At 34.0% G+C, this 12,361-nt stretch overlaps 1 protein-coding gene across 1 annotated transcript in view; it reads right to left on the bottom strand.

Moving 5' to 3' along the window:
* Nucleotides 1-12,361, bottom strand: part of UBA6 (ubiquitin like modifier activating enzyme 6) — a 112,086-nt gene that overhangs the window by 82,622 nt on the left and 17,103 nt on the right. Inside the window, exons 4-7 of the mRNA XM_081345553.1 lie at nucleotides 12,091-12,119; nucleotides 8,713-8,807; nucleotides 3,716-3,827; nucleotides 1,978-2,058 (exon numbers count right to left, since the gene is read on the bottom strand). Coding sequence (XP_081201679.1) covers nucleotides 1,978-2,058; nucleotides 3,716-3,827; nucleotides 8,713-8,807; nucleotides 12,091-12,119 — 317 coding nt within the window. The remainder of the gene's footprint in view (nucleotides 1-1,977; nucleotides 2,059-3,715; nucleotides 3,828-8,712; nucleotides 8,808-12,090; nucleotides 12,120-12,361) is intronic.

Below are 12,361 nucleotides of genomic sequence, written 5' to 3'. Positions count from 1 at the left end.
TTGCATCCTACCCACAAGATGCAGTTCAGTGGTGAACAAAGTAGGGTCCTGCACTTAGGCATGAAAAACCAAATGCACAGGTATAGGATATACAGTAGATGGCTCAACAGTACAGATAGTCCTTGACTTACAACAGTTCATTTAGAGACCATTCAAAGTTTCAACGGCACTGAAAAAAAATGAAAACCATTTTTCATCCTTAGGACCACTGCAGCATCCCCATGATCACGTGATCCAAATTCAGACGCTTGGTGACTGACTCATATAGGGGTGTTCCGGGGTCATGTGATCATTTTTTGCGAACTTCTGACAAGCAAAGTCAATGGGGAAGCTAGATTCATTTAACAACAATGTTACTAATTTAACAACCATGTTACTAACTTAACAATTGTTGCAAGAAAGGTCATAAAATGGGGAAAAACTCACTTAACAAAGGTCTCACTTAGCAACAGAAATTTTGGGCTCAATTGTGGTCGTAAGTCGAGGACTACCTGTTATGTCAAAGAGAGATATCTAGTGGTGTCCTGATGGATCACCTCTTAAGTATGAGTCAGCAGTGTGCTGCAGCTGCAAAAAAAGTCAATGCAGTCCTAGGCTGCATCAACAGAGGAACAGCATCAAGATCACAGGAACTGATGGTACCACTCTACACTGCACTATTGAGGCCACATTTAGAATACTGTGTCCAATTCTGGTCAGCACAATACCAAAAAGATGCTGAGGCCCTAGAAAGAGTGCAGAGAAGAGCAATAAAGGGGCTGGAGGCTAAATCATACAATGACAATTAAGGGAACTTGATATGTTTATCCCAACGAAGAGAAGGCTTAGGGGAGACATGATAGCCATCTTCAAATACTTGAAGAGATATCACAGGAAAAAAGGGATCAATTTATTCTCCATGGCACCTGACAACAGGGCAAGAAGCAATGAGTTGAAGCTCATCAGAGGGAGATCTAACTTGGAACTAAGGAGGAATTTCCTGATAATGAGAATGGTTAATCAATGGAATAATTTGCCTCCAGGAATTGTGAGTCCTACATTACTGGAGGTTTTCAAGAAACGACTGGACAACCATTCATCCAGAATGAAATCAGGAGTCCTATCCTGGGCAGGAAGTGTGACTAGAAGAACTCCAAGGTCCCTTCCACCTCTATGATTCTATGATTTATGAATATTCTGGGAGAATAGCATTTGAAAACACTATATTCCCACCAACTAGTGACTCTATTCTAAGATAATTACAGACAGCAGAAAACAATTCAGTTTTGCACATTCAAATAGGTTAGGTAAAAGAAAGAAAATATTTCATTAAAATTGTTAAGTGAATAGCCTTGGGTATTATATGACACACACAAAAAAACAGTTTTAGGGTGCATTATCATTGTGCATTCCTAAAGCACTACTTTATGGTAGTGACTGTTGTAAATGAAACTAAATCATAATGCAATAATCTATCACATTTTCCTAATCTGTCACATTTTCATCCCAAAGAAGCTGTCTATGAAGTTACTTCAGTCAAGGGCACTAAATGCTATTGAGAGTCATAAAGATTAACAAGATCACACTTCTTCCATTTGTGTCCTGGACAGTAACCCATTAAAATATGCATGTATAAAGAAACAAACAAACAAACAAATAAAATTATGTACAATACCCATCAAAGCATGCATGTATTCATGAATGAATGAATGAATGTACCTCAACTTGAAAACAAATTAGGGTGATTGTGAACTGCATATCTATTTCAATTTAACCCATGCAGATTTGCTTCATTTATATGTAAATGATTTAAAAGTTATTCCATGTGGATTTGGCATATCATGGTCCAAGAACAAGCTAGTCTATCCACAAAATTTAGCACTGCTAATATAGAAATAATTTGGTATGATGTAAAAAGTCAAAGCAGATTATGAAAATTTCTTAGAAGAGATTGCACTGGAAAATATTTAGTAAATGTACTTTATTATTTAGAATTACCTTAATAGGTGGGTGCTGAGTATGGCAAAAAGCATTAATCTTCTTCTGCAGTGACATCTTCATCTCAGTTAATATGACACACTTAAAAAAAGATAGTACAAAGGTAAATCTTCGATTAACACAAGGTTGATTATAACCTGTAACTTACAGACTAACAAATGTATTAGATAATCCAGTTTCTTTTATCTACACCGAACAAATGTTTCTAACATTCATTTACTATATGAAAAAAATGTTTATGATATAAGAGTCTAACACCTCAACTAGTTATGTCAGAAATATTTTAATATACTTTTCACTTCTGCAATGAATTACTCTCTTTATTTTAATAATTCATCATATAGTTATTTCTTAGACTTGTGCTTCTACCTTCTTTACCTGATCCTATGCTGTAATCTGATTCTTACCAATTAAAATGCCCAATGCCACACTTACAACAACAAAAAAATCTGTAAGAGAGGTAGAGACTTGGGCTCTTCTGACTGAAACTGGTTTACTCACCTCATATGTCAAGGGACTAAACAGCTTTCTCAATTATTCTGAGCTCTTTCCATAGTATTTGTTACATTAAAAGCAACCTAAATTTTGTGCATGTGCTATTTATAACACAATCATAACCATTAAGATTTACTAAGGAAGGTTCAAATACCATTTTAAATAATTGACCCTAAAAATGCTAAAAAACCCCAATGCACAGGGGAAGCAACACATAATTTAATATAAGCCTACTGAATATCTAAGATCCAGTAGTAAAGCATATAGGACTAAAGGCCTAAACTAAAGACCACCAGGCTCCAGCTAAGGATAATAAGGAAACCTGGCGATGTAACTATCTGCACACTATTTTAATTCTTATCTAAATGATGCACAAAATAGTAGTCTTTTATAAATGAAAATTTCTAAACTAAGCAGAATCCAGAAGGACTTATAGCAATCAAACATTATTTCAAGAAGAAATAATAGGAACATAGGAACAATAAAATACAAATCCTACCCTTTAATGCTTATGTTATTTGATTCAAGCCTGTGTGTGCAATTTCTGCATCAAGACATAATGGCACAAATTTCATTATATGTTATCCTTCCTGAGGGATCTTATGGCAGAATCCAGCCCACAAATCTACATAAACATACACATGCATAAACCGACACATACCTGTAATCATTTAAATTCAATCAGACCCTTAAAAATGATCCTTCTGAGGAGATAATATCTGCCATATTTAGGATAAACCAGAATGTAGTTTTAAATCTAAAGTGCTTTACAAAATACACATCACAATGTATGCAATCATGAAAGCGTGACAAGATCCACAGTCTCTATATTTCCACTAGACACATAAATCAAATCATTTCCAAATCCTTTGCACAAAATGCTCCAATGAGAAAAGGAGGAAGTCACGTTCCATTTGTACATAGATTTGAATACTCAGAAATAATAGTTCTCCCTCTTGCTTCTTTTTATTACTTTCAAAAATTTAAAGAACTACTTATCTTCCTTTTCCTTCTTAACCCAACTTCTCAAGTATTTGAAAAACTGAGAAAAGGGTAGATTCTTACTATCTAAGTGGGCTTTTCTTTAAAAGCAGCAAAAGGAATTGCCAGTTTTAAATGCATTCAATTTACAGAAATATTTCACTGCCGTTTTCATGTAAAAAGCAGGAGTTTGGGACAGAAGTCAGTATTGTAGGAATCAAAGCTAATTAAATAGAAGATGTTTCAAAAAGGTACCACATACCTGATATTGTTTCAAAAAAGAAATATCAGTGATTTCATTTAATGGATCAGTTGATGACATCACTTGGACATATGGATTCAGCTCTGCAATGTGATGCTGTGCTGCTTCAGCTCTGAAATGCATGTAATAATTGTATTATTAATAGATGTGACATGTACGTTCTGCCCTGCCTTATGAAGTTTTCAAGTTCAGCTCTATAGACATATTTGCAATAAATAATTATATTACCCGCTCTCACATATAATCCAATCCCTGTTAATATTTCAACAAGGACAAAAAACCAATCAGCACTCATTCACATTATAAAAACCTTCCTAATTGAAGCAATTAGTTATTTACAGTAGAATACTACATTAACTCAGTAAAGATAAGAGAAATTTCTGAAATATATAATATATAATTTGATTAAATTACACCCAAATGAATATTATCAGGACTTTCTGCTTGGTTACTTGTTTAGTGATCTAAATTTGAATTAGCAAGGTGAAATTATACTTATCTTTCAAAGATTTAGTTACATTATGTATTTTAATGATCATTTACAGAAAAAGTTTTTTAAATTGATTTTACCAGATTATTCTCTAAAACTGTTTCCATTTATTTGCTGTACCCATCAACAAGACCTTAACACTCCTTTTCTTGGAATCAAATAGTACCTATGATATCTCTCCTGTGACTGACCTATATTTCAATTAACCATTAGAAGAGAAGTTGCTCTTCTTTTTTTCCAGAACAGTGCACCACTTGTTTGCCAAGCACATGCTGTTTATTAACAAGTCTCCATTTTTTTTACCTTAATAAGTTGTTACTTGTTTTCACTTTCAATGTACCTCACATCTTGCTGCTAGAAGCTTCACAAGGCAAACAGCTGTGCTATTGTGGCTTTCTTCATGGATTTATGTTATCAATCTATGTGTTCTTTTCCTATTCTTCAAGAATAAAATCTAAGCAACTAGTGTTCCATTTCATTTCTATTAAACAACAGCAAACCAAGATAAGCCTTCCAAGGATCAGGACAAAGAGTGAAGAGTTAGATCCCACCCCCACTGTTGGGGGGATGAAGTTTTTTAAACTCTCACCATTGGATCTCTGTATTTTTTTAATTTACAAAATATCTGGACTTTTATTCTATTGACTCTTTCTTATAATTTTGGATTGAAATATAGAGGAAAAGGAGTTCTGGGTTAGATGTCATGGCATTATGGGCGCAGGAAAACAGGGCTCCATTTTCCATGACCTATTTCGCTCTGCTGGGGACCCAAAAAAAGGTCTAAAGTCACCCTGGAGAGGGAACGATGGAGGGGACCCTCGTTGATCGCGGGGGGGGGGGGTGGCAGCCTTTCCATTTGATCTGAGGAAGCCGTTCAAACCAGTAGGAGAGAGATTGGCTGCATTTATGTGGCCAGCCACTAATTAGCAACCTCTGAACAACGCAGATGGAACTGGGTGAGAATGTAATCCTCTCTTTATAATTTTAAAACTTCTTCCTGGAAAAAAGAATTCCCAAAGCAAAGAATACCTCCAGATGATAGAGAGAAGGGTTAATTTCTGCTCCATTCTGTCAGGAAAAGAGAAGCGGCAAATAACTTTCCTTGGGGGCAAATTAGGTAAAACTACAAGATTAATTTGGATTCAATATAGAGACGTAGCTTTGACAAATTTGGGGACTAAAAGTATTTTTAAGACTTTCTTTTTGAAAAGATATTTGGAAAGTTGGTGAAATAAGTTTGGACTTAAAAGCTGGAAGATGGATGTTAACAACATCTAGTGGTGAACCTTGGCATTATAATTTATTATGCTTAAATATAAAGGAAAATTAGAATAATAGGAAAAAAGAAGCCTGGACATAGATAAGTTCCTGGAAAATTTCACTTTTAAAGACTGCAGCTGGGAAAAGGGGGGGGGGGAATCATTGGGTTGTTTTATCTGTATGAAGGAGACAATAAACCATTCTGAACTGGCTGGCCTGGATTACAAATATTGACTGACTTTAAGTTTCAAGAACTATCAAGAAATATTAACAAACAGTGGGAAAGTTGATTCTGGACTATTCTCTTTGGAATAAACTTGGATAATCAACAAGAAAATGTAAATGGACTTCAGAAAGAAATTCTTTCCAAGTTGAAATCAATTCAAGAGACAATTGTTTTAAACTATGAGACTAAAAATAATTTAAATAACATAAATGAACAACTCTCCGACTTAAGCTTACAAGCAATAAAGTTCACAAAATGACCATAAAGAATGAACTAGCAACTCAGAAACCAGAAGAAAAAATAGAGGAAACTGATATAAAGATGGAGGATTCGAAAGAAGAAACCAACAGACAGGTACAGATAAATAAAAATTTGGAAGACCCAGATATAACTCCAGAAATGGTAAAGACATTTTACTTTTCAGGACTTCAGAACATATTTGAGGACAAGGAAGAAGAATTGATAGAATGGATGACAGAGCTGTTAGGAGAAATGCTGAAAACTGGGGAACAAGAAACTAAAAGAGAAACTGAAGAAGAAAGAAAATGGAGGCTGTTTAATGAATATAAATGGATTAAGCGTTTTTACAAAAACACTTTAAACTAAATTGTCTTTTATTTCAAATAATATATATATAGAAACAGAGGAAGAAATACTTGGTGGTCTACATGCACTGACTTGCAAAGTTATTTGGCAAAGGAAGAAAGCTAGAGTAAGACTGAAAAAAATAGAGGTCCTGACTAATTAGATGAGGTATTATACCATCTAATGGATGTTTGAATATGATTAAAAGAATAGACAATTGTTAGAAATAAAATGACCATTATAAATTAGAAGGATGTGATTTGTAACTAGGATAACATAATTTTCTGTAAGATGGGAAATATGAAAATACTAAGAGGGTCAGTATAAGGGAAGCTTTTAGTTACCTAAATGTAATTAATTATGAAAAAATGATAATTAATAAAGTTATTTTGAATATTGATGGGAAATTAAACTAAAAAGAGAAAAACAGGATACGGATTGAATAAGGGAACACTGATTGCAAATACATGAGATATGTTTTGGCTACAGAAGATATTATAAACTGATATTATTGACACTATGTATAACATTAGAAACATGTGGTGAAGATGTTTATATTTAATTGTATAGGTAATTAATAGCAGTAAGAATTATATTTGTATAGTGTGGAAAAATGATTATTATTGGAAGAAGAGAGGACCATGGAAATACTGGATGGTGTAGTATTGGATATTTTGAGTGAAAGTGAATATATACCACTGAATGATAAAGGAACCCAGACATCGAGTTGTTTATTAAGTATTTATGATTGTAAAACTTGAAATTAATAAAATATTTATTTTAAAAAATGAAATATAAAGGAAAACATACTTTCTTTGTTTTTTGTTCTCTGATCAAGTTTCACAGATTAAAATGACTGAACAGTGGCTGAAAGGAGAATGGGAGAGTATGTAGCTTCCAGCCGTTTAAAAACCTTAATGAGCCGATAGTGATTTTGCAAAATATCTTAGGGCATGGAATTTTGATTAAAGATACACAAAAGGTCTTTGATCCAGTTCCAGACCAAAGAGACAGCCTCCTGGCTGGAGAAATAATAAAGTGGATTTAATCTGTTGCTCCGAAGTTTAGTCTGCATATTCTTACAATATCAGGAATCTGATAGAGAAAGTGACAAATTCTATTCTTCTATGAAGACTGAGGGAGACTGGATGGATTTATTACAGTTAAGTTATTTGGGTTTTGACCGGACGGTAGACTTATTCTGGAGACTGAATATATTATACTTAACTAAACAACAATTTATAAGAGATGGCATTAAGAAGCAAATGTGGATATTTGATCCAGGACAAATTATTTATAACTTTGGGGATGACTTGGGATAGATAAGATGCCAGAGTAAACTTTCCTAGAGTGGATTACAGTAAGAGTTTGTTAACAGAGAGTTTTGAAACTTTAATTTTGCTTTATTTTAGTGTTATTATTCTTCCTGTAAACTATTTTGCCACTAATATAACATATAGAAGACAGGTCAATAATTTAGTAGTTAATTTAGATTTAATAGTTTAAAGAGGACCTGTTTTGCGAGGGGTGGAACTAATGCTGTAGTAATGTATTAATCAGTAATGTATTAATGTATTAATCAGTATTCAACTAGAAGGGATAATATATGTATATGTGTAATATATGGGGATCTTTTGATGCACCTTTTTAAAATGTTTTGATTGTTTTGTGGTTTTGTCCTTTTTTCTTTTTTGGGATTTTTTTTATTGCCTTGAACAATCTATATATATATGGATAAAGGATACAGACATCCCTTTTTTCTAAACTTTAATTCTGATATAATTTATTTTAATGAAATCTTTCATGAATAAAGTTATGAATACTTTTTTCCAGCAAAAAATTGGCTATACTATGTTACTGTAAATTATTATTCAAATATTAGTAAATACTATACACTAGAGTGAGCGCCTGTTACTCGTCCCAGCTTCTGCCCACCTAGCAGTTCGAAAGCACGTAAAAATGCAAGTAGAAAAATAGGGACCACTCCGGTGGGAAGGTAACAGCGTTCCGTGCGCCTTTGGCGTCTAGTCATGCCGGCCACATGACCACGGAGATGTCCTCGGACAAACGCTGGCTCTTCGGCTATGAAACGGAGATGAGCACCGGCCCCTAGAGTCGGAAAACGACTAGCACGCATGTGCGGGGGAACCTTTACCTTTACCTTTAGATATTTCTATTTAGAAAACATAAATTACTATAACTCACTGCATCCTACACACCATCAGAGAATGTAGTGTATAAATTTTACCTGCAATTTGGAAATATGATCTCATTGATATTTTTCAGTAGATATAAAATATAACTTGGATAGAGCTCATACAAAAATTGTAATAATTTTGAAGACTCGACCATGAGGTATATTTTTAAACATAACTGTAAAATCTGTCAACATAGTTAGCATATATTTGCTCACAATATTTTAAACATTGTACAGACCTGTTCCTTACATTTAGAACATCATCTTCACGAGCAAAAAAGTTTGTTCCTAAATCCCACGTCTTGCATTGTTTGGTATCATGGATAGTGAGAGCCTTGAAATAGTATTAGAAGAAAGGAATAAAGTATATTTGAAATAGCAGTGAAGCAACATCATAAATATACACACTATCACTCATCTATCACACTTATGAATTACAAGTAGTCCTTGACTTATAATCGGTCACTTAATGACCATTCAAAGTTATGAGGTATTGAAAAAAAGTTATTCACAATCCATTCTCAAAGTTACTACTGCTATAACATCTCTGAAGTCACATGATCACATTTTAGGCACTTGGCAACCAGCCTGCATTTATGACTGGTTGCAGTGTCCCATGGTCACATGATCATGTTTTGCAACTTTTTTGCCATTTTTGGCAAACACCAGGTGATTTGCTTAACGATCATGGTGATAAAATAATCATGGTGTCTTGACTTATGACCATAATTTATGATCAAAATTTTGAGTTCAATTATGGTAAAATCAAATATCTTTATTACGTTTTTGATCAGCCTTTACAGTAAAAAAGAGAGACAATTTGACATAAGGACTACTTGTAATTCATAGAAGGCATGCATCTGTCTAATGTTTGACCATGGAATTTGGGGGCACTGGTGATAATATTTTGACAATCAATGTCCCCGATTATCTCTTTTACTGTTGATTCACCGTTCTCCAGACTTAATTTGCCTAAATATTCAGGAGAGAGGCCAAGACTACAAGGTTCTGCTATACCACAGGTCTGCAACCCTGCGGCTCCCAGTCCTCTGCCATGTGCAGTCCAAAAAAAAAAAAAACAGTGGGACTAAAAAAGTTCAACCAATCAATTCGCCTTGGCTCCACTCTTCAGTCAAACCCTGTTCTGCGCATGTGCGCATGTACACACACGCGCACACATTTTTTGCGGCTCCCAGTTTTTCCTTTTGTGAGGGAACCGGTTCCGAGTGGCTCTTTCACTGTTTCAGGTTGCTGACCCCTGTGCTATACAGATACAGTACTAGTGAAATTGGTAGCTATCTGACAATACTAAGGCATCAAGTCTGTAAGCTCAAACATCATTCTATATCCTGAGATTAGAATCTTTAACACTTAGCACATTCACTTCAAGCCTCAATATTACACTGAGGATGTGTTTTTGATGTGCCATACACCAAAGAAAATTTAACTGAATGGCTTAATGTCCTCAGATTTGTATATGGGCCAAGTTGTATCCCATATAATAGTTGGGCAATTATTTTAGCCATAAACAATTTCATTGCTGCTGTGCCCTGTTGCTTATGAAATGTAATTATTGTCTGCATGCTCTTTTGGGAAGTAGCAGTAGCATAATTTACCTGGACTGTTCATTTCCTTGAAGCCTGAAATACTATGCCCAATTTAAAACATTTGACCTGCTCTAATTCATGGGAATCAACTGTCCACTTATGTTTTTGTCTTTTGTTAGAGAAAACTAGAACTTTAGATTTATCATAATTGATTATTATTTTTTCTCATTACAATAACATGCCATGGTTCTCAGTGCCGACTTCATGCCAAGAGAAAACAAGGAGGGAATAGCTGCATTTCCAGCATAAAATAAAATTTAGAGATACCTGTTGTCTAATTTAGGTACATGGATATTAGCTCTCTGGAGAGTTTTAATTAGAGAGTTCATAGCTTAGAGAGTTAAAGAGTTAAAAACCAATGCTGCTAAAATACATTTTTTGCTTTCAGTTCCTTGACAGTCTGCATAAAGTGGAGAAGGGCCCCTTCTTGATTATTATCCTTTATTTAGTTTTAAAATAGTTTAGTGGTTTTATTTAATATCTATTAGTCATTTTAGTTCAATATACTAGATTTTAGTAATTTTTAGAACTTTAGAATCAAGGCTAGCTGGCCTTCTACAGCCTGAACCTAACAGCACTGGACATATGCTAATAGTGCATGGCAGCAATGGCTACATGATAGGGATGAAAAAGAATTGTCTTCATAAGTTGAACACTACCTGTATTAAGTTTGTTATACATTTAAACTATAAATGCTTTTCTTCTTGTTGATATTTATGCGTTACATTATCTAGAAGCATCCAAATAGTTACCAATGTTGTGGATCTAAGGCAATCCATAAGTTTCTATAACCAACTTGCTGGAATTGGTCGACAGTATTATATGATCAAAGAAGAATCACAGAACTTGCTGAATAGCTATTACGCTAAAAGTTCTGCTAAAATTACATGAATTAAAGTTCAGAGACTTGAGAAATATTCCATCCTCAAAATGGCAATTTATTTTATCATCAAACTTTTACTTCATAAAGAACTAAAAAGCAGTTCTCTCTGTGCTCTATCTAGGAACCTAAATAACTGAATATTCTTTACAAACACAGAACTTATGTTTTACTTTTAAAGAACCACTAGTACCAAAACCCTTGTATAACCAAACAAAAAGCTCTTCAGAAAATTAATCTCTAATAGGTGATTTTGAACAAGTAATGCTATATTTCTTGAGCTAACACCTAAAAAAAGAACTTGTAAAAAGAAAATAGAAAAAAAGTGTGGAAAATAAATTCTACTCTAATACACAGTGACATGCGATGAACAGATTTTCAGAAAAAGAAAACCCCACTATCAAAATCTGATGAAACCTGCTAGATGTTTAACTACTACTCATACTGTCCTTATTCAGTTTTGGATAATCTACTGTTTATTTTCATATCTTTCCTTGCTCTTACTATGAAAACCTAATCAAGGGACATTATATAATAGTTGGAAAACATTCATTAACTCTGACCAGGAGAACAGTCAAACAGTCTTGTCATTAATTAACCTTCTCTAACATATCAATATCAAGAATACTTCCTAAGGGTTGAGCAGACTTCTCCGGCACTGTTTATATCAGGGAATATATGTTGTTTGCAGATTGTTGCATAGCAGTTGCATTTATATGTCTGCAAATGTTTGTTCTGGCTAGGGGGCACTCAAAGAGCAAAATGGAACAGGAAGTTTGATCAGCCAATCAGCATGCCAGACGCATATTTCCGCACAATCTATACTTGAGATTTGGTAAGTGTTTGCATCAGCCTGTCTGGAGCTATCAGCAACCTACACTTAACCACAACCCCTTGGAAGTGTAGATATGTCACTATGTTACATGCAGTTACAGACAATTCTAAATCAGCCTTCATATGACTTATTTATCAGCATCTCAGAATCAAGATACTAATTTTTTAATATTTTGCTAGCATTTGTGTGAAATTCATGACAGTCTCTTTAGTTTTTTAGGAAGCATTAGTGAATACCTTAAAATAAAAATATACTAAATATTTATTCTTAAAAAATAGAATGTCTTTCTTCTTACCTTTATTCCTGCAAGAACTATGTTCTTAGCTGAAAGGAAAAGTGAACAGTTATAAGTTTCTAGTAAATATTAACCATTTATAACTATATACTGTACTTTTTCCTCCACTAAAGATAACCCTGAATTTAAGTAAATTCTCTTATCAAAACAAAACATAAAGTACATGTATACTATAGATAAATATCCTATGCAATGTTTCTCATATTGTCAGCCTAAGATTGCCAGCTCTAGCTGAAATTTGTACTGAAGATGTGCCTCTCCCAATCAATGT

The sequence above is a fragment of the Vipera berus genome, assembly GCF_964194415.1.
Source record: "Vipera berus genome assembly, chromosome: Z".
NCBI classification, from domain to species: domain Eukaryota; kingdom Metazoa; phylum Chordata; class Lepidosauria; order Squamata; family Viperidae; genus Vipera; species Vipera berus.
The sequence above is the reverse complement of the archived record's forward strand: the minus strand, read 5'-3'. Positions and strand labels throughout refer to the sequence as shown.